Raw genomic sequence first — 27187 nt, 5'->3', positions numbered from 1 at the left:
CTGTCAGGTTACCGCCTGCACACGTACGTACGTCCTACGTACTCGTCCACATGGATAAAAAATGTACCCGATGCATGATGAACACATGTTGTGCATGTGCCGAGGCAGCGTCAGGTTTCGCCCATTGCGCTTAAAACTTTTGTTACGTTTTGCTGTTAAAAGCGGTAAGTAAAACCTTTCATTTGTATGAAATTATTTCAAACCATTTATATGTTCATTTGTCAGTTTATGCAAAAGTCGTTTTCATTTGACATGCTAGAAAAGGAGTCATGGAAGTAGGTCTGGGGGCTTACAACATGTACATGTATGATGTAGGCCACAGGGTAGGCCTAATGAAAAAGAAATATGTAGCCTTGTAGGCCTGATGTGGAGCTGTATTAATCACACGTATGAAGCCAAACCACGGTTCACAACCATGCACAATGCATGACATCTATGATGCTCAACCAACCATAAAAACTTCTCGTGTGAAATTAGGCTCCTAGTATAACATTCGGGCTTCATTTTCCTTAAAAAAAGACTCCCTGTCCACAATGTCGCCCAAGATTCGAACCCACACCCCATTCATCACAAACCATTATGCTGTAACCTCTTGACTACAGCAATTCATACAAGTTGGCAGTGTTTTTACTGTTGATATACCGAAAATGACCCTGACCGATGAACGGCTGCAACGCGAGTCTAATACACATTGGACATGCGCAATACAAACACCACCACCGTGGTTTGGCTTCGTACATATGATTGTATATATAATATATCTGGTAACGTGTGTAGACCGACCAAAGCATGCTTAGTAAAGTTTGATTGTACTGTACGATGGAGCTTTTTAATAGCTCCATGATTGTACATTGACCTGTGGTGTTCATTACCTTTAGCACCCTATTCCTATTATAACTTATAAGGAAACAAAGTCCACTTTCATGACTTTCTCAAACTAACCAATAACAGCTTTACATGCTTAACTTGCCTTAAGGAACCAATTACTCAATCCATATTCATTAACACTTCCATTATTTTTTGCCATGTTCCTCCATGGTTTCACAAGTACAAGAAAGTAACAGTGTCTGTCAAAGTTGAAGGTCAAGAGATACGAGGTTAAAACAGTTTTTTTTCCTATTGAAACTCCATCTAGACTTTAAACAGGGCCCTTTTTATACTCTTTTGTTGATTCTGGGCTCTGACATACATGATCCCCAGAACTGTGGGGTCTGACGTCTGCTCCGCGAACCGATCAGAGCGGACATTGGACCCCACAGTTCTGGGGATAACATGACATGGGATATAAGAAACATGTGACTTTTTACCTTCTCACACCCACTGACATCTGCTACATTTATGAGCCGAAATTTCACCAGTGAGCTCCCTACAAATACTTAAGCATCAGACCAGTCCAAGTTAAACTAGGACTCTACCAGTCATCTCTTTTGATATTTGGACATCACCTGACCATATTTTAAATAGAGTGCTACATCATGTACGTACATGGACATGTAGTTACTCGACTAGTGTCAGACTTTTTCAAGGATGGATTTGTGCCAGGAAGATGTAAATTAATTTTTGATTTTTTTTTGCCCTGTCCGACATGTATATTAACACTGTATACTCAGTGTATGCCCCCGAAGGCTTGTGAAAGAAAAAAAACGGACTTGGGTGGGGCTCAAACCCACGACCTCCTGCGTACTAGTGCAGATGTCTTAACCACTTGACCACAGAGCTTGCTGGTGTCAGGTGGCTGGTTCAAATCAGATGTAGCAGCGGGTACCGCGAACAACTATTTCAAGGATGGACTATTTTAAGTCAGATTGTCTCATCTGCAGATGCATGTTGCTACTCGCAGGGAATTTCCCTTTCCGCACAATTTAGGGAGAACTTACTTGCCACCAAAAAAGTGTGTAGTACATGAATTTACACAACTGCCTAATTTTGACAAGCATGTGAACCTGATTCCTTTACATACAAAGCAGTGGGTGCACTGAGAAAGTGCCTGTCTGGTTGATCAAATTGTAAGCAAATGCAGTCACAACCCAGACTCCCTTAAGTCTAACTCAAGGCAGCTCTGTGAAAGCACCTGTGTTGATGGGTAGCAATCTTTGAAATACTAACGGCTGTTTCATATCCGGGCAAAATTGACTGCTGATTTACATGTGGCGTGCTTCTGTGAATGTTGAGAAACTAATTCCTTTTTTATGTTTTTTGAACACTGCATGTTACACAGTTACTGAAACATGATTTCTCATACTCACAAAACACAAAACTTACCTCAACAGTCCCCATATCCTGGATGGGGTAACCCAGACAAGAAGGGGCGTTTTGAGAGATTTTAAATAATTCAGTAAATTTGAAAATTGTATTTAGTTGTGATTTGCTGGAACGACCACCACGTCACCTTTAGTTTCAACTTATGTCAAGAGACAGCACTAAATGGGAATTCATTCAGCCAGGCCTAATATTTTCAGTGACCCATTTACTGCCTTTTTTGTAGAACAAATATATCATGGAAGAGGAACCTGAAGACTTGTCATCTCTCCACTATCAAATACTATTCCCTCCTCGTGAGCCTAGTCACCAGAGGAGGGAGTATGAGTTGGAGCAGCACATTGCTCTCATGGATGAGCCTGCGCAAGTTCCACCAAGGAAAGCATTGGACATGGAAGATTTTAACTTAACCATTGAGCATCTTACAAGTCGTGACAAACTTGAGACTGAGGAAAGATTCTTATTGATGGAGGAGGAACAGAAATGTGAAGAAGATATGTTGGATATTGGTGAGTGATGTCGAGTATCATTACACTACCAAGTTACAGAAGTGGTAAAAAGCCTGAAGCTATATATGTGAGCAGCATAATTAGATAGTAGGTGACAATGTGTTAGATGGAAAAACAGAATAAAATACTTGAGAAAGAATGTTTTGACTTTCAAAGTTCAGTTTATGAGAACAAGTACATAAATCTATGTACTTGTTTGCATTAAATCAAAGGGTACTCTTTTATTTTTCCAGGTATTGAAGCCAATGACCTCGGCAGTCTGTTACAGAAATTTGAGCAGACAGAGGCTACAGTCTTGACTAACTCTGCGGAGGGAGGGTATGCTATAGCTGTTATTAGATCATGTTTAAACTTTGCTAAAAGCCATTTGTTCTCAATGTACATATACTGTCAAAACATTTTGCCCTCAGGTTTAAGGTTATGAAATTTTATTGTTTCTTCAGGGAGAATTCCCAAATCAAGTCAAAGTCAAGTAGACTTCAAGGTGAGTTTGATTTCATTGATCTGTTGTTTTTCTGTAAAACAGACAATTAGAAAACTGAATTTCTAATGCAATTGTTAGCATTTATTTTGAAGAGTATTTAAGTAAAAGTTTGTGTAATTTGTTCACTTCATCAGATCCAAGGAACCTTGCCAAGAAGATATCTCCAGTCAAGCGGAAATCTACTATCCTCCTAGAGCCTTTAGCCATGCCAAGCAAACGTCTCCGAGCTAAGGACACCAATCTATTGACAACAGAACGAGATTGTGTTAGTCTACCCAGTAGCAGAACCTCTAGTCCAGGTACAGTCCAGCATGAAGGATTATCGGTCATCTGCAGTGCTGATCAAGGCTTTGATTATCTAGTCATGGACCATGATTACTGCAGCATTAGTAATGGGCAGAATGTGAACCCATCCAACTCAGTATCATCAAGCCCCCTCAATGACTCTAGTAACTTATCAGTTGAAGAGAGGAAAGCTGTTTATAAACAAAAATATAAAATCAGGAAGAAAGGGAAGAAGGTGGGAAGAGCTTCTGGAGGGAGGCGTTCTGACAAGTCAAATGATGGAGTCGTAGAGCCAGTGCATCTGATGAATAAATTACCTGAGTACATCCAGCCATTATCTGAGTTAACTGTACCTGCAAAAACTTGCCAAACAGGAAAGTTGTCAGAGGAAAAGAAGACAGATATTGTGGATGATAATTCCATGGAAGAACAAAACTGTCAAGGCAATGATACAAAGCCTGCGTTCTTTGACAAGATTCCTGATTACTTTTTGGGGAAGCACATGTATCAGGAGATTAGCAAGGTTGAGGAGGAGGAAGCAAGAAAGAAAGAAGAGGAAATGACTCAACTGAAAGAAAAGGACGAAACGGAGAAATTAAAGCAAACAGAGGATAATTTGAAGGAACACAGACGCCATCGACACAGGTCACGGCATCATGGGAGACATCGAGGAAGAAATGAAAGAAAGATTGCTAACAGTGTGGATGACACAGAAAAAGATGTGAACAGAGAGAAAACTGTGAATGCTGTTACTGTTCAAGTAATTGAATCCAGTGGAGGAAACAATGGAGATGTTAAAGAAAACCGACAATGTGGTGAGGACTCTCACAGTCCTGCCAATGAGCAAGAAGGGATATCAAATGGTTATGAGTACAGGAAGACTAGTTACTCGGAACGACATTCTCGTTGCCGCTCACATTCTGCCCGGTCTTCTCTTTCAAGATCAAGTTCAAGATCTTCATCAAGGGGTCGTTCCCTTTCATCATACTCATCATGCTCATCTTTCTCGAGGACAAGACGTCGAAGAGATTCAAGACATTCTTACACTTTGTCATCCTCATCCTCGCGATCCCGATCACGTTCTTGTTCACGTTCATTCAAACGTCATCGACGTCGGAGATACTCAACCTACTCTTCAGCTTCACGATCCTCATCATCCTCAAGATCCCGTTCAAGGTCACACTCAAGATCCAGGCATTGGCGACCCAGGTCACGATCAACATCATCCTCAATGTCTAGGAGGAGGTCAAGGTCAGGGTCATATGATTCTGTGAGATCACATTCTTGCGAGTCGGATAGACGATGGAGAAGTTCTAGCCGCAGTCACCGACGACGTCATAGGTAAGGTTCTTCAAATCTCGACGTTATCATTTTGATTTACATCATTTTTTTTTACTTTAAGATCACATTAATCTCTTGTGTATCATGTGACCCACACTGTATTTGTCAGCAATTACTGTGTAAAGGTGATCAAATATGTCATATAAATTATGATCTCGATTGGCCTACCAGGGAAAGGTGGGTATTTTTCCATCTGGTCTTAGATGACTCATACCTGGGATAACTGGACGTCATTTAGGATTTACCTGATAGTTTGACAAATACGAGTCTCTATGTTAGGAAATTCTTGAATTGCATTCCCGTCACACAGCCGATCTCGTAGCCGGAGAAGAATGCGAAGTGTCAGCATTGAGCGCAGTGAAAAAAGAAAAAGGGAAGAGAGGATGAAAGAACAGCAAGAACAGTGGGTAAGATGAGGACTTACTTTAATAATGGCTAGGATTGAGGGATGAGGGATGTAAGATGAAGGCATTGGCCAGAACAATTCAGAGGTTTGATCCGGTGCTGGATGAAAGGGAAGGGGAAGTTTCAAATGGGGATATGCAGTGACACTAGAAGCCAACAGACACAAAACCAGTGGCTAGGAGAAGTTGGTTGTTCTCAACTTGGATCACAAGGATCAAATAATTGCCACCTGTTGGATCACAATGATTCCTGCGCAGTTGAATTTCAATACATGTTCTGTATTGTTTTTAAAGGGCCCTCAATCATTTCATTAATTCTCCTGTATTAGGCTGATCGCCGAGTTGTTTATATTGGACGCATTCCTTATGGGACCACTCGCAACACACTGAGGAAGAGGTTTGGAAAATTTGGTGAAATTGAGCGGATAACGCTGCATTTCAGAGATGTTGGGTTAGTACTGCAGGCTAGTTGTTTGTTGTAAAACATGTAAATGCATCAATGCTGTGTCCTGATTTTTAAATTTAAATGATTAAACACATCAACTTTTGTTAGACAGAAGAAAACATTTCAACAGTTCACCAAAATATGTATGGTATGACGACATCATATACCTGTTTTAAACATTCAAATACTAATATTCATGGCAGTATCCATTTGTTTCCACAGGGATAATTATGCCTTTGTGACTTACGTGTACAAGTGTGATGCCTATGCAGCTGTTGAAGGTAAGGGTGTGAAATATTATGTAGCCACGATGACCGCTGTAGTCGACATCTGATATAGTTCTCTCTCATAATTTTGTAGCTGTTTTGTTAACCACATGCTGCTGGGTGGTTTCAAAAATGCAGTGGACACATACGGGCAAATTTCGAAATTTTCAGTTTTTAAAAATCTTCAAAAATACATCATTTCAATTAACTGACGTTTACACCCACATGAATTACTGTTTGGTCACCACTGTAGCCTGACAGACAAAAATCTATTGATGCCTGAGTATTTCAGCCAGGCCTGCAGCCTTGTACAAAGAGCCCAGATTGTGCAGTGTTATGTAACTTTTGTTTGTTCACGAACCTGGCACAGTGCGCTGCTGACCTCTTTTCAATAGGGGCCAGATTAGCATGCAGCGGTGCTGTGTGGCTCATCACTGTGGTGGTGGAGCGCTTTTGTCCTCGGGTGGTAATCCGCTCGCACTAAATGCCCAAAACTGTGGTATACTGTTTCAAAACAAGGCTGGATTATCTCCACTATTGAGAATGAAAAAATGTCGGTAATGCCCAGAGCTCAGTCTTTTGTGCCGATCACGTTCTTTTGTTACAAGGCGCAGCTCTTTTGTCCTGGTTTTGGGCTCCCCGGCTTCGTGTATAAAGCCTATGTGCTCCAAAACAGGTGCCCTGGCAGCAAGTGGTTAAATATACAATTCCAGCAGATACAAGCTCTCCGCCTTTTTACATATGAATTGCATTGATTGTTCAAAAACACTTCTTTATCATTCTTTCTGCTTTGAAGGGGCAAACAAAGATTATAATGAACCAGAGTATGACATCTGCTTTGGTGGTCGTCGGCAATTCTGTAAGGCAGATTATGAAGACCTTGGTAAGTCAACACAGACATTGAAAGTGGTTGTACAGTTGCTGAATTTCATCAGATTAATATCCTGCACCAACAGCCAAATTTCCCAATCACCCAGGATGTAATGTTTTTGTTTACACTTTTTATTCGAATTCAGATTAGACAATACCTGATGCATAATGCATACTCTTTTCCTAAGTAAGTGATGTTGATTGTCCCGTTGTATTTGTCCTACTTACAGATTCAATGGGACAGGAAGAGATGGCACTCGAGTTTGGTTACAAGAAGAATCCATCTACCAATCAAAGTGAAGATAAAATGGAAACAGAATTTGATCGCCTTCTGCGAGAAGCTATGAAGAAGAGTAAAAGGTGACGGATTGCAAGATGTTACTTGAAGGGTGTGGTAAGGGGGCGTGGCTAGGAGCCAATAAAATCTATTTTGAGAATACTACTCACTGATAGTGATAGTCTCCTCAAATGTTCAGGAAATTAGATATTTGGTGGGGGGAGTTGAAATCGTTATAGGAAATTGTGAATTTACAGTTAAGAAATGTTACTTTATTAATGGAATGAAATTCAACTCCAGATGATGAGTTATGTTGGAGAAACATGTTTGTTACTTTCTAGAGCTGTTTCTTTTAGAATTTATCCGATCTTAATACTGAACTGTTTGGAAGCAAGTAATCAAAATTCAACTACAAACTGATTTTTTTGACAAGGCATAAACAGCCAAAATTACCTATTTTCACAAAGAGTGGCTCTAGTAACTTGATTTCCATCTTTTTATCAATTCCTTTATGTATTTATAAGCTGCACAGTACAAGTTTGAGTGGAGAGAGTCTTATTTCTATGCCGAGTTTGGAAAGGAACAAAAACTAACTCCTTTTGTGAGAATCAAGTTAATTTGTTTTCAGAATTGCTTTATGGGAAATAGAAATAATGACTACAATGTTATGTTTCCTCAAATGTAAATCATATATATTGTATTTTGAAATGCTGGAAATCTATGGGGGCCACTTTTGCAAGCAGATTTTGTTTAGTGGGTTCTTGGGTTTTTTGGAGAGAGTGGGTGGGGGTTCTTTTCTTTTGGAAATCTCGTGATAATGTTTCTTTTTCAGTTTGGTTTTTCACAGGGTACAGTTGGTAGTTTATGATATCAGTGTATTTGCTTGCCTTGTATACATTGTAATTTGTATTAATTTAATAATCCATAAAATTGATTGCAGAAGTGCACAGCTAAAGAAACTTACACTTGCTTCTCAAGAAAATGTTTATTGGTGCAGATTCGATCAACTGACAAGGTGTACAAGTAACAGAATGAAACTTTGTTTAATGAACAAGCTCTCAGTATTTTAACGTTGGTTTGTTGGGCACAAGCCTTAGAAATAAATTAGTTACCTTTCAAAATTAAAATGATGATGAACGAGTGATTTAATAATGAAATTTCTCATTTTTGCCTTCTAAATTAAATGACTTATGCAAAGTAAATTACATGTCTATTCATTAGGCGTAATACGTGGAGAACGACAGATATATCGAGGTAGTTTGTTTTCTTTCAGAAGGTCATCAGCACAAATAATTTGACAAGTTTCTTGGATATAATCCACATGTAACCCACTGTTTCCTGTTGTTTTTTTCTTTGCACTGATGAAATCAGTTATAAATGGTATATATGCGTTTACGTGCATGTGTTATGCTTGTCTGCGTAGTCCAACTAAAGAGGGAGCATTTTTTTAGTACCCAGATGAGGAAAAAAAATAAGGAAAGTTATATCTTGTGTAAACAACACTTACCAAGTTGGCAACCGGCTTTTCCAATATTATGATTTATGTATATGCGAATCTTACTTGAAGTTACATTACATGTTCACTTCTAGTTTATACATAACAATATTGTTTATGAAATAAACTGGCACATTGAGGTGGCAGAACAATGTACACTTCACATGTATGGACTTTGTTTTATAGTTTTGCTTTGTCGCAAATAAATAAGTTGTTAACCCAAAAGAGTTATTTGTGTAATAAGCGTACTAATTTGTACAGAGTTTGACCAAACTGTTAATTTGAGACTACTTCACACGCAGTTGAAGGTGATTGACAAGTCTCAGTTATGTCTGGCCTGTGGACTGTTGTAGAAGCAAGCGCACAACCCTCTCCAGCAGCCTGTGTAGGATCCATTCTGCTGTTTATCATCGACATCAGCCCATGGATCGATGCTTAGGTAAGATGTTGATGGTGTCACTAGAAGATTAAGGAAAAATGCAATCATCGGTCCCCGAAAGGCTAATCAATTTGCCATAATTTTGTCAATTAGATGTAGAGTTCTTTCTGCTCAAGGGGAACTGTATTCCAATTTTGGATTGCAGAGATTTAAACGATTCGTTAGCATCGCACTGTGTAAACATAATGGTCACTTACCTTTGAGTTGCGTTGGGACCTCAATTTTGCGTCGTTGTCGTTTGTTTGAAGCTGTTCCTGGTGTTGACATCCCAGAGGGTTGTGGGAACTCGCCATCCTTGCAGAAAGCTGTGCTCATCAGACAGTTGGTCTCCGGTGATGTCAGAGAAAAGTCTGATATGCTGATAATGAAACAGGAAACCGGTAATATTTGGTTAGATTGACTACAGATAATTATTTATGACCATTCTTGTATTTAAGATGATGTAGGCCACAAAGGCTTCATACATTCTTGAGAAAGCTAAGCGCTATTCTATTCGGAGCTTTAGTAAAATGATATTGTAAGGTTCAATGTCTGGTTAGTTTTGCTTCAATGACTGCTCTAATTTCAGAGTTTGAGGGGATTTACTGTTGTTTACAAAAGTGAGACTTATGAAAAAATAATTACGATACCTTGCAGGTTTTATCTGGACTACTTACCCAAAGTCTGATTCGTCAAATGTTGAATGCTGTTTTATTTGTTCATCTGTCTGAGATCCAATGCTGATTGTCTCCATAGTAGGCTGAGAAACAATGATACAAATGCCACATATAGCAAGTTGGAAACAGCGGCATATTAAAAAAAGCTGCTGAAGAATTGTTTAGTACGGGGCATAGAAAGTCTATGTTTGAAACATGAATCAATTTCACCTGTTCTTGGAAATATTTTCTGTTGATGGCCAGTACCTTACAGGCTTCAGGATTAAAGCCTCTAGTCGCAGCAATGTCTTCAAGGATTTCAACTTTCTTCTGTAAATAGGCAACCTCGGCTGATAGCTACAGGAGAGATAATATTTCAAATGATAAATCATTGTGCCTTCACCCAAAATCTTGATTTTACGACGGTACTTTCTTGGATGTAATTGTCCTAATTTTTTCTCTTTATTTTTGGAGAGCACTGCTTGAGGAAAAGTATTCTTTTAGAACTACCTTACCTTGGTATTTTCAAATATGAGTAGGCTGCTGGACAGTGCTTTTTCCATGAATAGCTCAGGTGCAGATGGGCTCTCAGAACGGCTAGAAGTAAGGCTAGATTTTGCAAGTGTGCACAGACGGTCTCTGATCTCTTTCGACAATGTTGCACCTGCGATTCAGTTAATAGAACATCGGATGTGTGTGTGTTTATCAGTGCGTTCATATTTGCCTCAAAGTTCGGTAATGTGGAAAACCAGTAAGACTTAAGAGTATCCAGCTTGTTCTTGGAGGAGTTTTCTACTTTACATTTACTTTCCCTTGGATGACTTGAATCTTGTAGTCTTTGCTCCACAAACGTCTTAAGACGCTGTAGACGCTGATGCAATTGCTTACTAACAGTAGAATCGTCCACCTTCAGAGACCGTTCAGTCTCAACATTTCCGGGTAAAAGGGCAGATGCTGGGCTGTAAAATGGAAAATTAAGATATGAATTCATAATTAGTACAGAATTTGTGTTTTGGTAATAAAATAGGAGACAAGGGTTAGCATGTGCGGGTAGAATGTTGTTTACGTCATTAACGTGCGATAAGAAGATCACATACTGGTGAGTCAAATTAAACGAATCTTTGCAATTTAAAAAGTTGAAAATGATACAGAACGTTGCATAGAAGAGTAAGGAGAGAATCGACTGCCAGACAAATGACAATAAATGTTTCTACTTATACCTCGATATTCCGCTGTCGAATGTCATACAGAGTGGACGATCAGTGATGGAACAATCAGCAGCGCTCTGCAGACTGACCAGGTCGGGTCTTGGTTTGGCTGCCATTGCAAGCATCAAATGCTCCATAGATCTAGACATCCATAAATGTATGTTACTACATGTTAGGCATACTTTTAAAATTGGTAATTTGAAAGATTTATCAACAGGAAGGATTAAAGGGTGCCAATTGGATAGTACAGGGATAAGGTCAATTTTAATGAAAAGGAAAATCAACTTAAACGAAAGAGACAAATCATTCTTCATTGATAGTGAAATCGAAATGTTGGAAAAACTTAATACTAAATTTAGACTACTCTTGGTATTTTTACCTTTTAGTGTCAGATGCCATTGTTGGTTTGCCTTCCATTGGTCTATAAATCGGCATATTATGTGCAGCATTCGTGCCTAAATCTTGACCAATGTCAGCGTATTCGTCAGCGTGCTTCAAGCGGTCAACGACGGTTTTCTCAAGATCTACAAGGAAGGATGGTGGTGAACCGGAAACTGAAAAGAAATAAATAACAAGATGAAGTACAACACCAGTATTTCAAGAGATAAGTTGCCAACGAAGATCACCGTATCCTTTTCTATAAGGCCTTATCTCGTCATTGACGATTTAATATCGTCGTGTTGAATACATTGCATCGCACTATTTGATCATTGTCCATTTACAAAGATTTTTACTTAGGGCCCAATTATGTAACTTTTTAATAAATTTAAACCACATTTTACTCGTCTTTTTCACCCTTGTAAATCACTTTATACTCGTTTTCCTATACTAAGCCTTGATCTGGGGAATTGTGTTTGGTCATGAGTTTACAGTTTTGAACTTGAGTCATGAGAATTGCATACCATCATATTCATTGTTTTGGTCTGCGGATGCTGATAGGAGCATCAGTGAAGTTATATCGGCAAGGAGTGCACTCATTGGTTTGTTGACACCAGATGACAGAATGGTATCCGATGACTGGCTTGGGAACAGAGTGGAGGGCGTAGCTTGGCTTTGTCTGATGGGAGTTGTTTGTCCTTCCATCGTCTTCCTATGTGTTTCTGATGAAGCGTTGCCAATTTACCTAATGGTTTAATTTTACAGATACATTGTTTTAAAACAGACATTTTGTACTTCAAAAATAAACCTGTTCATAATTATTGTGTGACTTGAGACTGCCCGAAACGGCACGGGGTATCCCTCCATTTCAGACCAGTGGCGTATCGGGGAGGGGGGAGTCCCCTGGACATGTTGCAAAACACTAACACCTTCGAAATGATACTATACCACCTTTCCTGGGGAGATCTCTTCAAACGAATTTAAAAAATTGGAGCTTCGTTTTTTTGAGAAAAGATCATATTTTACCCCGCCTACCCAGAAATTGGTTCCGCCGCTGTTTTGGGTCTTACCTATGGGGTTTTGTATACCCAACACCAGACTGCCTGATCGGTGTAAATTTGCGTCTTTCTTATTGAAACATCGACGTCATAGATTGAATTGATATTGGGTTCCTGTTTTATACTTAAGGCTTACGAAGACCGCATCGAGGCCTTTAGTCTTTTCCAAACATAAGTGATGTTCTGAATTGTTAAAATGAATGTTTCATATTACCTTCTGAGGGAAGAAATACTCGATGTCGTCCCAATTACTCGTCTAGGTATGAAGTCTCTGTGTGTGCAGAAGTTCGTGCAGCTCGTTGTCAAATGACAAAAATCTGCGTGAGCAGACAGAGCTATTCAGTCGAATTGTAAGAACCCAGAATCCTTATTTAAATAATCATTGTTGAAATTCGCGCCTTGGAATCTCAGTTCATTTAGTAGACGAAGGAGAAACAAGACTCGTGCAGGGTCTGGAAAGCCATGAATGAGCTCGAAATAGCAAGCTCTTATAGTTCTGTCGCTTTGGTAAGAGATGAAGGACAATGGGGTGGGCAGAATGATGTACATCTGACACAAGCAAATATTTTGTGAATGTGTCAAATACAAACGAAGGATGAAGATGAATAACAAACAGTTTGGAGGGTGAATTTTCATCAGGGAGACTTTATTTCGTGTAAATAAAACCAGTTTATTAGTTCAGAACATATTTTATTTTCCGCGTAAATTTACAAAAATAATCACTAGCAATCAAAGAAATAAAACGTATCAACAACAAAGAAGTAGTAAATAGTAAAATCTGATTTAATAAATGTATGGATTTGCAATTTACTGAGACTAAAACTGTACAGAATTCACAGTAAATCATATTTACACATTAAAATAATTTATAAGATTACAAATTACAAACATGCAAGGTAAAATGTGATTCTCAAAACTAATTTGTTTACTGAGAAGATGAGAGAACAAATACAATACAATCTTTCAAGAATCAGCATGCAGCCAAACGATGTACACCCTTTGTCATTTGTGATCGTGACTTTTTCAGCAGGATTCTAAATTAGAAAAACCCATTTATGTTACAACATCAATGAGTTCCTCATTGTCATCAGTGCCGCTATCATCGGGAGCATCGCCGTGAGTGGCCGGTGGGGGCGTCTTCCTATTGTCTTGCTTCGCACAGGCGTTGATGTCACACAGGAATCGCTGAAACAACTGGACATCAACTGCTCGACGCTCAGTGGATCCCGGGTCCTCAGGGATGTGTAGATTCAGTGATCGCTCATCGTCGTCTAAATCATCATCTTGATGAAACGTGGATGATCCTGAATCTGACCCTGCGTGTGAGGACACGTTCGCTGATGCACTCTCAAGACATCCGCCATCCGAATCTATGATAGCTACGGGGTCATGAATTGTTGTCTGGACACGGCCTGCTTGTGGGGGCGCTGTATACCCTACAGAGGGTGTAATGTTCTGTATAGTGTCTCGAACAAATTGCACGTTGGGACTGACCATAATGGGGACATTTCCGGCAGAAACGACAGCTGTTGTGCCTTGACCTTGTCCAGACACATGATGTCCAGCTTGACCACTAACGAGATGCAGAAGTGCACTACCATCGGCTGCGTATGTCTTGTGCGTGCGAGCTTCCGCTGACCGTGCGCTTTGACCGACTGTTACTTGACCGCCAATTGTTGGATGACTAGATGCTTGCAATGTTTGGATAGCTGCCGGGGGGCGTGGTGATCCAATGGGCTCTATTATGTAATGCTGTGAGTAGGATCAAGAAAGAACATTGATATTATCATCATCTAAGTAATGAAGTGAGCAAGTAGATCGCCGTAGAGATTATTGGTAAATCATTGGTTACAATGCATTATTTTGACATTAATTGTTCAGGAGCAGAAAGGTGGAAATTACCCCCGTAAGTCCCTTCAAATCTTTCTACACACCTGTTTGGTAAAGCCGGTTTTATCTCTGGTGTCCTTAGCTGGCAAGCGAATATTTGTATTATTGCTGGGTGCCGGTTGGGCTCCAGACCTTGCTGGGAGTCCTTCAAGTTGTCGAGGGAAAAAAAGAAAGAAAAACAGTTCTGAGCAGATTATCGTGCAGAATAAAACAGATCCCAACAACAAGGACGGCTTTGAAACCCACATCAGATACACAAGAAACACTGACACGGGAACATAAATAAAATCGTTACCTTTGGATTCGCTTTTTGGTGCAGCACATCCGGGCTGCGACGCAAATGTGAAGTGCGAGGTTGCATTTGGGTTCAGTTTACACTTTGGAAGAATACAGGCTTGGTTTGTGTTGTAAGGAGCGAGGGTAAAACCATCACGTCTTCGTTTTGGCGGGCGAGGGCTATATACCCAACCTTGAAAAGAAAAAAAAATCGCATGAAAGTGAAACTCTCACCGAACAAACGTTTTGTGTTAGTGATTATTTTTGATTCATTTATGACATCATCATCATACGTACCCGGATGTTCCTGTCTATGCAGTTTCCTCAGTTTCTCGGCCTCATCGTAGAATGGTTGTTTTTGTTCTTGCGTCAGTGCGTTCCACGATTGGCCAAGCTGGATGCTAATGTCAGCATTATTGGCATGTGGGAACTGATGAGCTAGGCGCGCTCTGTGGATACGAGCCCACACCATGAAGGCGTTCATCGGTCGTTTAATGTGATTGGTTGGATGGGCACGCTTCCTTGGTAAACCTGGAAACAAAACCAGTCAAACCATGGACAGGTATACTTTTTTCATATATATCAGTCCATACTGGCACGGAAAACTGACAACGGAGGATTTAATTGACTTTTGACTACAATCACACACATACTCACTGTCACTGTTGGGAGCAGGCATAGTATCAACATCAGTGATTACCACTCCGACGTCATCACTACAGATTTTAGGAGGCGTGGTTGCATGGAGCTTGCTTGTAGAGGGCGTCAAGGCGGCAATCGGGGAGCAATCAATGGGCGTGGCTCGGTTTGTAACCACAGCGAGTTTGAAACCATCTCCGAAGGCATTGGAGCAATTTTCATTGATTTGGAACAAAGGTCCGGCGAAAGGAGACAGGACTACATCGTTCATTTTGGCATCATACACAGGCATGGCCTTCGAATGCGCTTTTTCAACAGGTCTCGGAGGTTTCACGTTCTTGGGCCTGTATAGAGTGAGCTCGGTGTAGTTTTTTTCCACCTCAGGCGTGCCGGCATCACCAGCGACAGAAGAGCAGTCTGCCGTGGTTTCAGTATTTAAGGAAGAGGGAATTGATGTCAATTCTTTTGGTGCTTCGTCAGTTTTTTCAGTTGGTTGTGCATGACTGGTGTTAGCTGAGGATGTTAGACGATTGGTCGCTGGTGCACGGAGTGCTTGCTGGTTTGTCAGACTTGTCACCTGCTGGCTGTTAAATGTTGTAAGTAGATTCGTTTAAAAGAAGTATGTCTGTTTAAAGTCATCATTTAAACACAAGACTTAGAACAACCGAAGAGTACTTGCCAACGCACGGGGTGTTAGTGTAACCGAAATGAAATGAAATAAAATCAACAAACCTGGGACTTGGAATACTAATAACTGGATCTGTTGTTGATCGAGGCTGATGTACAAACTCGGCTGAGGTTGTTATGGATGGCTCTTCGGGATGACAGAGCTTGGAGACCATAATGTTATCAGATTCCTTGCCAACAGGTTGCTTGATGGACATTTTAGATCCATCCTCGGTCGTTGGTAGCTTGAAAAGTGTACCAGATCTCTCTTCAGCAGTGGTTGCTTGCTTAGAGACGATAATGGATTTCTTCTCAGTAGTCGGTAACTTAGAGACCATAGCGAATCTATCCTCATTATTTGATAGCTTGAAGATCTTACCTGATCGACCCTCAGAAGTTGGTGGTCTGGAGGCCACACTAAGTTCCTGTTTTGACAATAGACTGCCATTGCTGGGAGTTGTGACATTGGATTCTATCTCAAAGCACCTGTAAACTTTATCTCCGATTTTACACGTGATGCTGGGAGTGGTTGTAGCTACTGATGGCGTCATTGTCACTGTACCAGATTGAGGGTTAGTTTCTGTAGTCGGCCTAAATATGAAATCAAAGACAAAAGCTGTCAAAATCTTGAAGAAAAATTGAGCTAACGTAGTCGTTTTTAAATGATCCAGTCGATTTGGACAGTACATGCCTACACACTGTATAACGTTGATGAAGCCTAACTTAATGTCGAACATGACAAGTTTAACATAAGTTTGCAGATTTATTGAAGGTGTAACGAAGTTGGCCTTCAGTAAAATGTAAATAATCTTTGCTATACCTACGGGCCTCACACCATAGAGCTCTATAAAAGCTCCATGTTTCATACGGATCTGGATCGCGATCAGTGATCCTTACGCTGGTTTGCACCATCCATTATTCGCGTTTGGTGTCTGTAAACCAACGACGGATCACTGATCTCGATTAAGATCCGTGTGGAACAAACGCAGCCTAGGCCTATATTGTGCACACGAATTCCAAAGTGACATCCTACCTATTAAGACAAACCGCTGCGGTCGACGCTGCAGTTTTGACGGCAGGGAGGAAGTAGAAGCCCTGACCTGAACTTATCGGGGCGATGCTACCAGTATTCGATTTACCGACAATAACTGTCGGCAAGTTGTTAGAATTTCTTGATGCAGATGATGTTGCAGACTTCTGGGTCACTAAAACTCGTTGCACCTCTGAGTGGTCGTCAGATTTCTTGTAGTCTTTGCTACCGACATTAAGAGATCCAGTCGAGTGTCCCTGGGGAGATGGTTGTGCTGCATCATTGCTTATTGCAAAGGGTGTAGAGTTAATACCAGTTGTAATAATACTTCTAGGAGACTCGCCGTTTCTGTTTGATGTGAAAGTTGACGCTGTCACGTTGTCCCGGGAAATCATTTTTTGTCTTTGTCAACTGATTGGGGCAGTCTTAAAGCAATAAAACTGTGTCACAACTTTTGAAAAACGACAACCTCTCTCGCGTCACGAATGCAGTTCAAACGGATATTATTGCATCATAATATCAGAAAGTAAACAATGGAACAATGCAGTGCGTACTCGGATATCAATTCAAGTCCAGTGGTATTGTTAACACGCGCGCGTATGCAGCGTGTATCACACGCACGCTCAAACTTTGCGTTAGTGAGCGCGTTCATGCACAAAAGAACATGACCCGCGTTTTCTGTTGACGTACAAGCGAACAGTGTTAACAGTCTAGCCGTTTGACCTATTTTAATTTTTCTTTGAATTTTTCTGAACGTTGTATAAACCAAAGATTGTATAGCGCCGCGCGGCGCTATACAATCTTTGGTATAAACTGTCTTCAAAGATGTAGAAAAGAAAAAGCGGGCATGTATGCCATTTGTCGTTTTTGGAAGGTGCAATAACGTTTTTCATTTGTCGATAAAAAGTGTTGTTCCTCAGAGTTAAAGTGGAAGACCGAAAACTATTTTTTGCTGAGAATTCATCATCCCACTGTATTCCCCACTGAACATCAGACTGTCACTAACCATACCACATCTAACAAGCAATAGTGTTTGGTGTGACTATTTTCACAGCACTTCATCATTGTCGTACATAAAGCGCTTCGCACCTTGTATTTGGGGGCTGTGAGCACTTGTTACTTTAAACTCATCGAAAATCGATAAATCCATCCTGACCTATTGTTACTTTGCGTATGTTACTTTGTTTAATTGTTGGTTGAATATTCGTTCATGAGCAATTCGTTAGTTTGATAAACATTGAAGATACACCATGGGTTGTGGGACACGGTAAATTTCAAATATTTTCCCACCAGTATGTCCATATAATGAGGCTATCCTTAGAACGTTTGTGGACTGACCTTTTTATGTTTTTGATCACGCTATGTGGTTATTTTCTAAGTCATCGATTTTTTTCGATAAAAGCATATTATTATGCTGACTTGGTTGCAGTTTGAAATACATGTACAAACATGTACTAATAATTTGAGATGTATAAAGACTAGTCATCTCAGTGAATCGACCGGCACTGCATATAACATACAACGCCCTCATCGTCCAAAATTGCACCATGACAGCTATCGGTCGCTAGTATACTGGCGTGTGTGTTGGCATGACAACACTGTAGAGCTCTCTACTTATGCCGAATATGAATTGTAAACCCACTGCCTTGTGTGGTGAGGGCCAATGGAAAATGATAAACATCAATCTCCCCTCTGTAGCCGGTGTTTAGGGGGTCACAGTTTGACCCTGTACCATCATGGGCACACATTGAACACTGGGAGTCGGCTCAGGGAAAATAGACAACCTTATCGATCAGGTTACGCAGACTATGGATTTTGACGGTGTGTATAGTTGCATTGACATCACTCTAATAACCTTTCTGGGTAAAACCTGCATGGTGTATGTGTGAATTTTTAGCTGTCTCGCTAGAGATGAAAACACGCGGACCTTCGCGTTTTGCCTTGGTGGTGAAGTTGCCGTGTACGCTTCTGATGGATTTCTGATTGGTAAGCCAAAAGAACGAGTGGACCTGTCCATGGGTTATAATTACGTCAAACTGGTGCACTTCAAGGCAAAGCACTTCAACGAACTTACGATGATTACAACTGAGGAGTGATTATCATGGTCCATTGATCTATTGTGGAGCCTGAGCCGAAAGAATTGTGAGGAACACTCCGCGTGGGGTGACTGCGAAAAGTGAAGAATCAACGAAGCGATACAAGCTGAAAGAACCATTCGGTCTATACAGAACAGAACAATAACCCATATTTTACCAGCCCATGCTTTCCCGCAGTGTCATCTTCAGACTGTTTTTCGCTAGACTCGGAGAGTCAATTAGAGCATGAATGGAGATGGTTTCAAAGCGAGCACAGGGCCAGACCTAAGTCCCAGACTACGGTAGCAATCAGTTTATTCGTGGTCTGTTGTTGATCGCCAATAGCCATCATTAGAGGTGTAGCCACTCACCCTGCAAACACCAATAAGGTGCTTTTACGATTCTGGTGCGGCAACAACAGCTTTAATTTGGGGGGAGTAGATCTAAATCTAAAGCAAAATCTACAGAGAAAAGAACTTGCTAAATACCGAGTTTTCTTTTTGATGACTGGACTGATAACTGCAGTGATAATTTGACTGGTGCCAGCGTCAGCCACTGTCACTTGTGTAGCCTTTACAATGACTGATTTTTCATCAACTTCTCCGATAGACAACCATCGGGACAACATCATCTGTGGATCGTACCATTACGCCAATCCTCATTCGCAACTTTTCTCGACTCATGAAACCTTCTCCCAACCGTCACTTCATTCTAACGGCAAGATGAGGCTTGGTAAAAGTAAAAGTAACCCCGTAACATCAGGCGAGTTACCCCCTCTTGTCGGGATCCCACACGACTTGGCACGGAACCATCAAACAACATCAGACACCACCGCGATTCCGGCTGTTTGCCGTGGGGCATTAGACAGCGATCCCCCCACTGCTTCTTCCGTGTCCAGTCCGCTCATGAGACGTCGTTTGAAGTACATGGTGAGGCAGTGTTCGGACTCGGAACTCGTTAAGAACAATTCCAGTCTGGGACGACTGCGTTTAGGAGCAGCGAGCAGCACGGCTGGTCCCGTGCCTCATCCACCAGACCAAAGCCCACGCTCGCAGAACTCTTCGGAAACTAATTCTCCAAGGACTCTTAGCAAACCTCCAGCATTAAACTCCTCGTGGTCTGGACCAAGCAGGATCAGTCGCTCACTGGAGGCATCCCCCATGGTTGTCAGACGTGTCCGTGGAGGTGTGAGACGCAATTCTGGAGAACAAGATTCATCCTCATCATCAAGACCATCCTCACCACCATGCTCAGATCAAGACCAGAAACGCCGCCCCAGACCCTTTTCCTTTGGATCGTACAGTGATGTGCTTCAATATGTATCAAGTAGCAATAATGAACCATCTCAGATACTCACTGCATCTACACGAGCACCAGGATCTCCCTTTGTTACCAGGAGGACTGTTGGGTTGAGAGGAATCGGACCTTTGGCTCTTAGTCGACCAGATACTCCTGCCAATGATGCCTTATCGCTACAAGAATCCAAGAAATCTCACCAGATATCTACATCATCAGGTACGTTGTGTACTTCCCTTTTGATATTCTCAAAAGACATTCTGTTTAATGTAATCTGAAAGATAATATTTAAACAACGTCATGCTATAACCGACACAAAATAAACTCTCTGTGACGATTTCCATGAGATATTACTGTAATAAAACCTTGAAGATTTTTGTTTTGGCAAGGGATTTTAAAGTTGAGTGATCGTAACATTCAGGCCAACAACGAACGAACATTACAGACAAATGATTCAATTTTTTTCTGAAACAGAAGTCAACGTGCACAAATGAACAACTAATCGCAATGAAAGCAACATATACACAACTGAATACAAAATGATTTAAGAAAAACACTACACATGATTTAAAATCACAGGCACGAATTCTTAATTAAACAACTTTTCAAAATGTTGCTTGAATTTCCACTAGTATTGCGTGTAGGTGATTGATTTTGTTCATGTTATGATAAAGTTTTAGTTTGAACGACGATTCTGCACACGACTACCCCCCCCAAATCATCACTGCAACTTGACAGCCTGTCCTATTTGGCTTCCTTGGCTGATTGTTAATTTATATGCAAGCTTTACAGCTAAGCATATGGATTATGTCCTTAGCCATGACAAGATAAACCTTCAACCATACAGCAGCTTGATTCTAGGAAGCCTAACTATACGACTTTTGACAGCATTAAGCTGTAGTCAAAGACATGATTATCAGCGGGAGGTTACCCTTTAAGACCAGTTTAACCTTTTTAGCCCATTGTCTGGTGTCTTGTCTCCCACTGTGTATGTGACGTCAGAGGTAGGTACATGTATCAAGGACATTTTCGTCTATCAAGACAGGTGTGGGCTAGACTAATCCAAACCACTTGCCAATAATTCGATGTCAGTAAAAACATTGGTGCATGAGTACCATCGAGAAATGATCGATACGATGTCATTAGGGGAAGTATGGAGAAACTTCAATGGGTATTGGTTTCGAATAACATTATTGTTATACATGTAGTTTCAGCTGCGGCGTATCCATCTTTTGGTGTGGGGGGGGGCGGGCAAATTTACAAGCTAATGCAGCTTCGGGCTCATTCAACATGATGTTGGGGGAGAAAAAAATCGAAAGCCTTACGGTCCCAACGCCCTTGCTTTTATTGTTGGTGTTGTTTTCTTAGGGTTTTGGAGCTAATATTTGATAAATAAATATACCGATTACTTTCTTCTCTGTACTCACCTATAAATGTATCATTTGTATAAAAAAACTGAGGGGGGCAAGTTGCCCCCCCCCCGCTGGATACGCCACTGAGTTGCAGATGATCAGATGGCCACTCCCCGCTGGATACGCCACTGAGTTGCAGATGATCAGATGGCCACTCCCTGCTGGATACGCCTCTGAGTTTCAAATCAGATGGCCACCCCCCTGGATTCGACATTGAGTTTCAGATCAGATGGCCAACCCCCCTGCTGGATACGCCACTGAGTTTCAGATCAGATAGTCAAATTTCTACGAAATTTCCCAAGTAAAAATCCTGTATTCAATGAGCAATCTCAAACAAATTTCGTAACTACGTCCCTCTTTTACCACTTCCAAACTGAAACACAGAAATAATACAAATATACCAGCGATTGAAAAAAAAGGTGTCTTTCAAACATTTCTTTGAACAATATCGGAATCTATAAAAGTTGTTAGTGTCTCGTATAGGGCATGTTTGGTTGTCGTTGATGGAGAGCTACTTGTGAACAACCGCGCAAAGTCCGGCCAAGCAAACCATTATTGAGTGGCATCGAAAAATAGGTCTAATGAATTCGACAAAATTTATAATCGCTCGAGACGAAGCAGTTCGTTTCAACGCTTCTGATAGAGTAGTGGGCTTCAAACCTGTGTTGAATTCCTTTTGTAACATAAACATACTTCAACAGCAGAGCTCTGATAAAGAGTCTGCCGAACTTTTGAAGATAGCAATAGGCCATGGAGAGGTCCTACTGCTTACGCGCTTGCCCATGGATTTGAGCACGATATTTTTGTCGGTCGCGCGACGTTTCAGGAAACATTGGTGTGTGGAATACACTCCACGTTTCCGGATGCTTAGCTTTTTCTTAAGTTGACGAAGAATCATTGGAACATTGTATCTGTGTGACGAACTCCTGTCATTTTATTACCTTGCCTTGTCACAAAATTCGGACTTTGCTCACGCATATGACATTTCACACTCTCCATTGTATGAAGTGTGGCAAATCCTGGACTTGATTAACCTGTCTCCAATGCTCTACATGGTCACAGAGGAGATAATTCAAATAGACTATACGGGACAAATGGTGGCATACAGTTTTCTTTCAGTAAGTCTAAAGTATAATGACAGTTCCGCTTGGTACTGAAAAATGATTCCAGCTCCTCAAATTAAAAATCATAATCGGATAAAAAGGTCGCCATGTAATCATGTTGTGAAAAAATATGAATACTTGCAGGATGTACCTCAGCTAGAGATTGGCTTTACATACTAAAAGTAATATGATGTTAGGTTTTTCGGACTGATCTGCCTTGTCACATTAATGTCCTTTATGATCAGGATCGAACTAACTCACCCTATATGCATATTCTTTCACATAACTGTTAACATTTTGTGATAGTTTATCATTTTATGGGTTCACAACGCACTAAGTACGGTAACATGACTCGACCAGGTACATGTATTAGTAAATCCTAATCTTTCATTGTAGCAAGGTGATCGATAAACATGCCAATCACCTTGGTACAATGAAAAACCAACCATTATGTGGATTATGTTCACATAACTACGGCTTAAACAACACAAAGGAGCGAAAAAACGGGGACAGGAACGACTTAATTTTTCTGAGCATAATTCATCTCTGTATACCCGCTACAAAATTTGCCCAATTCGGCTGAATTTAGTGTGAAGTATAGATGCGTACATTCTTATGGCATATACTCAATTTTCAAATTTGTGTCAAAGGTCCTCGTAAATGAATTGCTGGTGTGAAGTACGTGTTTGTGACCAGACAAGCCAGTGCATACTTTACCACCAAAGAAGAAGTTGCAAACAATTTCACTCAAACGTACATGTGTCACTTCAATAGTTTTGGAACGTGAGCGCCTATGATAGCAAACAAACGAACAAGCAAACAAACCTCCAGCAGACTTGCCTGCATGAAAAGCCTTTACTGAAATTTCGTATCAGTGCCTCGTGGGAGGTATCTTGCATGGCGTTTGGTACGCACCTAAATGTTCACGGGTAGAATCGTGCAGGAATGAAATGAATTCAATGGAGAAATTATTCAGAGGTCATGAGGTGAGCACTGGTTCGTTGCTCCTGGGTCTCCTAATACCATCAATCATTCTGCCCAAAACTCTACTCAACGATGCATCACATGCTTGCTCGGCGATTAAAGGTAGCGATGTACTTTTTCGGTGGCGTGACAATGTGAGTTCACAGGTAGGCTTAAAAGCTTGTTACCATAGTGATTGGTTCAAACAAAGTTTAAAAGCGAAGTTAAGAAGATGAAGCGTTGCGTATCAATTCACAAACTCACGAAATACACTGCCAACTCCCAGGAGAGGCTTTTACGGTACTCAAGATCCATGAATATAAAAGGGTCATCAATTTTATAATTCACGAAGATAACCAATTTTTATTCAAAACTTAAACTGAAAATGCAAAGTGTCTGTATAAATAATGAAAACAGGTGAAAAAAAAGAAGAGATAGGTTGTAACACCTGCCATGCTGGCACCGTAAAAACGGTATTTTTTCCGAATGAACTCATTTCCCTGACAAAACTCTGAACATTTGGCCCTGCCATGCCGACCTTACTCTGAAGAGAAGAAAAGGATGAATGACGATGGGCAAGAAGGATTGCGACTTGAGACATTCACTGAAGAGGAAACCCTTCAAGTTGGAGCATGTCCAGTCCGTCAGGCTGCGGACTGTGTAATGATGTCATCTTCTGCCATTAGACCACCATTTTGTATATTTTATCAGCATATTTTATTTCATCAGACATTCATAGTCTGACACTGACCTTGGTCTGAACCTATAAGCTCCCCTTTCAACTGCAATATTTCATGTACTACGATTTTTTTTGGTAAAGTCGTATTTTTGAATAATAATGTGATCCGTTTGACGTCATATTGTCTTGACCTAAGTCATGCATCCTGTAACCTTTACAAACAGTTGAATCAGTGAACATTGAATTTCTGATGCCTGTATTCACATGCCCCTGGACTGTCACAATCAGTTATGTTTAACGAATGGAGGTGCTTTCTTTTCTCTCTCAAGGCTACGCGAAATTTAATCCAGTCCCCTTAAATTTCTAAAGCTATGCATGTTTAACCCAATTTTCTCATAGTCACGTATGTTTGGCTTTGATAGTCGACATTAAAGCCAAATTCAACAGAAGAGTACCACGCGAGAATCAAAATTAAGGAATCGAAGTCCAGGAAAGAACTTACCGATCGTAGTTGACCTATCATTGATATTTCAACTTAATGTGTATATTAATAGATATTTGATATATCGATGGCACCGATGTGACTTTATTGGGTGAACAGGTGAACAAAGAAAAAGAAAAAGTAGATTGCTACTACTCAGAGAGCCTGAAATATCTTCAAACATTCACGACACAATACTTGATTTGACCCATTGTATTTTAGATGTCAATATTTTACGTCATCGCACATCTCGACGAGGTACATGTATTAACATTAAAATCCTGTAATCTTGCGCAAACAAACACCTTACTTGAGCTGTAACTTCGTTTAGGGAACACAAGAAGATTGTGAAAAACACTCTAAACCGTCAAGTGGCTGGGAGAACATAGAAAGTATTGCGTAAAACATCTCCGAGCGAGACAATTACTAAGCGATACTTAATATGCACGGGATGTAACCTTAGTTTTGAGTCTTACATAGCATTTACAACCAAACTAGTAAAAAATTCGTGAGATATCTACCTTTTGCTGTCCATAAGTGACGAGAAATAAAGTGTTGATTCTTCAATAAAGGATAGACGAATTGGCAAAAAAATCTCATTTCATGTCCCCCCTTTCACACCCTTGCGTTAAGGACAGCATCCCTTTATCGCCGGTGACATGTATGCTCCTTGCGTTCCAGGGAAGGAACGCAGAGTTTCATGGGACGCCTGCACCTGCATGCCGTGTTTATTTACGGACTTTTGCCTAATGTGACAACTCCAACGCGACCTGGGGCGGGGCGGGTGAGGCGGATCAAACTATATGGGATCATATCCCAAGTGGTCTGCTCTAATGCTGTCTCGGTTTAGCTTCCTGATAAATGATGGAACACTTTACATTTAAAGTTAACCCTAAACCCAAGGGGGAGTGCAAGAACATACGTCGAGATTTTAGGATTGTGAACAAGTTAACTAATAATGTTTTTGTTTCGTATATAGGAGAACGCAGTGAGGTTCAGGACAACGATGAGGCTAACCTGGCTTTGGAAGACTGTGTCGATTACGACGATTCTGTGCTCCCAAGGAGGAGATTACGGCGCGATTCGGGTTCCCAGCATGCACAACGAAACTCTATCAAGAAATCCCAACAGGTTGCAGTACCCATGGGTACCAGTGATTATCCCAATGCCCCTCACTATCCTCACGAAGACCACGTTGTTGACCATTTAATTGATGATGACACGGGACATCCTAGTAACTTGTACGACATCCAAGAGAGACGGGAAAGTATTTTGAGCATCGAAGCAGTGCAAGAAATCGCACGGAGATTCGCAAACAACGGTCCAGATTCCTCAGACGAAGCGACGAACAAAAAGAACGACGATAATGACTGTGAAGAGCACAAAAACAAAACTCCAAAGAGAGAAACAACACCCGAATATAGGAAGGAACCGCTGACCGCTGAAACACGTGTGTCAAATTGGTTGAAAGGATTACAAGACCCAACAGAGATGACCCCGACTAATCTTGAAAGAATATTACCAGATATCATATGACATTTATTGACCATTATTTTGCAATTGATGCCTAAGGCAAAACAGTCAACAGATGTAAAGACGCATTCTGTTTGCTGAAAAACCACGTGTTGGTATTTTCTTGTTTTGTATGTAGGCCTACAACTGCATTTTGCAGCAAATGAAACGACGATTTTGTAATTTAGTGATTATAAATTGTTAAGAGACGCACTGATATCGGTTAAATGACAGCTCTAAAGATGTGGAAATCATGCATTCTGTCATTTCATAATAATCGCGACAATCAGTCGATTTGTGATTGCCTCCCTGTTGACACACACAGTGTCGTGATCAAATAATTTTGTGGGCGCGATTCCCAGCCGATTTGATGAATAAGAGAACGATCAAGAGTTTACTCTTGGATGGTTCCAGCATGCAGGGGAGCTACTTTAGGCGACGGAATGGAACAGTGACTTCAGACTAAGAAGTTTACCTTGACAATAAAAAAATTGATGACTGTTAGGCCTATAATTCATGCACGCAATGTCGAAGACGCCACATCATCAAAATAAAAATAATAATTGTCCACTGCAGTTTTGCAGTTGATTTACACGTTGTCACGCTAGAAAAATGTGTTTACTGAGAGATTGGTTCAGTGTTGACAGCACGCTAGTTTTGCAGAGGTACGTAATAAATAGTTTACTTGCCTTCACAGCTGTCTATAATGGAGATTGGGTCTCTGTCAAAGTGACAGTTTTACATGTACTGTGAAATTAAATGAGAATTTTTGAAAACAAATTTCTAACATGCTATGCAAAACAGTTATTCTC

At 40.7% G+C, this 27187-nt stretch overlaps 4 protein-coding genes across 11 annotated transcripts; 2 read left to right on the top strand and 2 right to left on the bottom strand.

The window, feature by feature from the left end:
* The first annotated feature begins 27 nt into the window (after positions 1–27).
* On the top strand, positions 28–8860 carry LOC110979918 (uncharacterized). Of its 2 annotated transcripts, none has more exons than XM_022236097.2 (10): positions 28–164; positions 2486–2768; positions 3002–3086; positions 3212–3252; positions 3387–4878; positions 5189–5285; positions 5612–5733; positions 5950–6008; positions 6790–6876; positions 7094–8860. In XM_022236097.2, exons 2-10 carry the CDS (start codon positions 2498–2500, stop codon positions 7225–7227), a joined length of 2388 nt encoding a protein of 795 aa, XP_022091789.2. In that variant the 5' UTR covers positions 28–164; positions 2486–2497; the 3' UTR covers positions 7228–8860. The 2 variants fall into 2 exon arrangements, with proteins under 2 accessions (XP_022091789.2, XP_022091788.2); XM_022236096.2 differs by having other exon boundaries at positions 2981–3086.
* Positions 8720–16293, bottom strand: LOC110979920 (uncharacterized). Of its 4 annotated transcripts, none has more exons than XM_087144616.1 (11): positions 16204–16293; positions 12568–12670; positions 11820–12040; positions 11297–11471; positions 10930–11058; positions 10511–10668; positions 10225–10373; positions 9941–10066; positions 9731–9813; positions 9272–9432; positions 8720–9094 (listed from the first exon to the last, which is right to left on the bottom strand). In XM_087144616.1, exons 3-11 carry the CDS (start codon positions 11998–12000, stop codon positions 8958–8960), a joined length of 1299 nt encoding a protein of 432 aa, XP_087000742.1. In that variant the 5' UTR covers positions 12001–12040; positions 12568–12670; positions 16204–16293; the 3' UTR covers positions 8720–8957. The 4 variants fall into 4 exon arrangements, with proteins under 4 accessions (XP_087000742.1, XP_022091790.2, XP_087000743.1 ...); XM_022236098.2 differs by having other exon boundaries at positions 9977–10066; XM_087144617.1 differs by having other exon boundaries at positions 10517–10668.
* LOC110979917 (uncharacterized) lies at positions 12983–17555 on the bottom strand. Its single transcript, XM_022236094.2, has 7 exons — positions 16858–17555; positions 15891–16415; positions 15177–15742; positions 14817–15050; positions 14539–14712; positions 14288–14388; positions 12983–14105 (listed from the first exon to the last, which is right to left on the bottom strand). The coding sequence occupies exons 1-7, from the start codon at positions 17247–17249 to the stop codon at positions 13407–13409; spliced, it is 2691 nt and encodes an 896-aa protein (XP_022091786.2). The 5' UTR covers positions 17250–17555; the 3' UTR covers positions 12983–13406.
* On the top strand, positions 14984–27155 carry LOC147796900 (uncharacterized). 4 transcript variants are annotated; one of them, XM_087144615.1, is made up of 3 exons: positions 14984–15081; positions 19539–20444; positions 25843–27155. In XM_087144615.1, the coding sequence occupies exons 2-3, from the start codon at positions 19652–19654 to the stop codon at positions 26397–26399; spliced, it is 1350 nt and encodes a 449-aa protein (XP_087000741.1). In that variant the 5' UTR covers positions 14984–15081; positions 19539–19651; the 3' UTR covers positions 26400–27155. The 4 variants fall into 4 exon arrangements, with proteins under 4 accessions (XP_087000741.1, XP_087000739.1, XP_087000740.1 ...); XM_087144613.1 differs by lacking the exon at positions 14984–15081 and adding an exon at positions 18136–18675; XM_087144614.1 differs by lacking the exon at positions 14984–15081 and adding an exon at positions 18682–18840.
* Positions 27156–27187: the final 32 nt, after the last annotated feature.

Source organism: Acanthaster planci, linkage group LG13 (genome assembly GCF_054643075.1).
Source record: "Acanthaster planci isolate LZ-2023a linkage group LG13, COTS_SCS, whole genome shotgun sequence".
NCBI lineage: Eukaryota > Metazoa > Echinodermata > Asteroidea > Valvatida > Acanthasteridae > Acanthaster > Acanthaster planci.
Note: the sequence above shows the minus strand (reverse complement) of the source record. Positions and strands in the feature narration are given on the sequence as shown.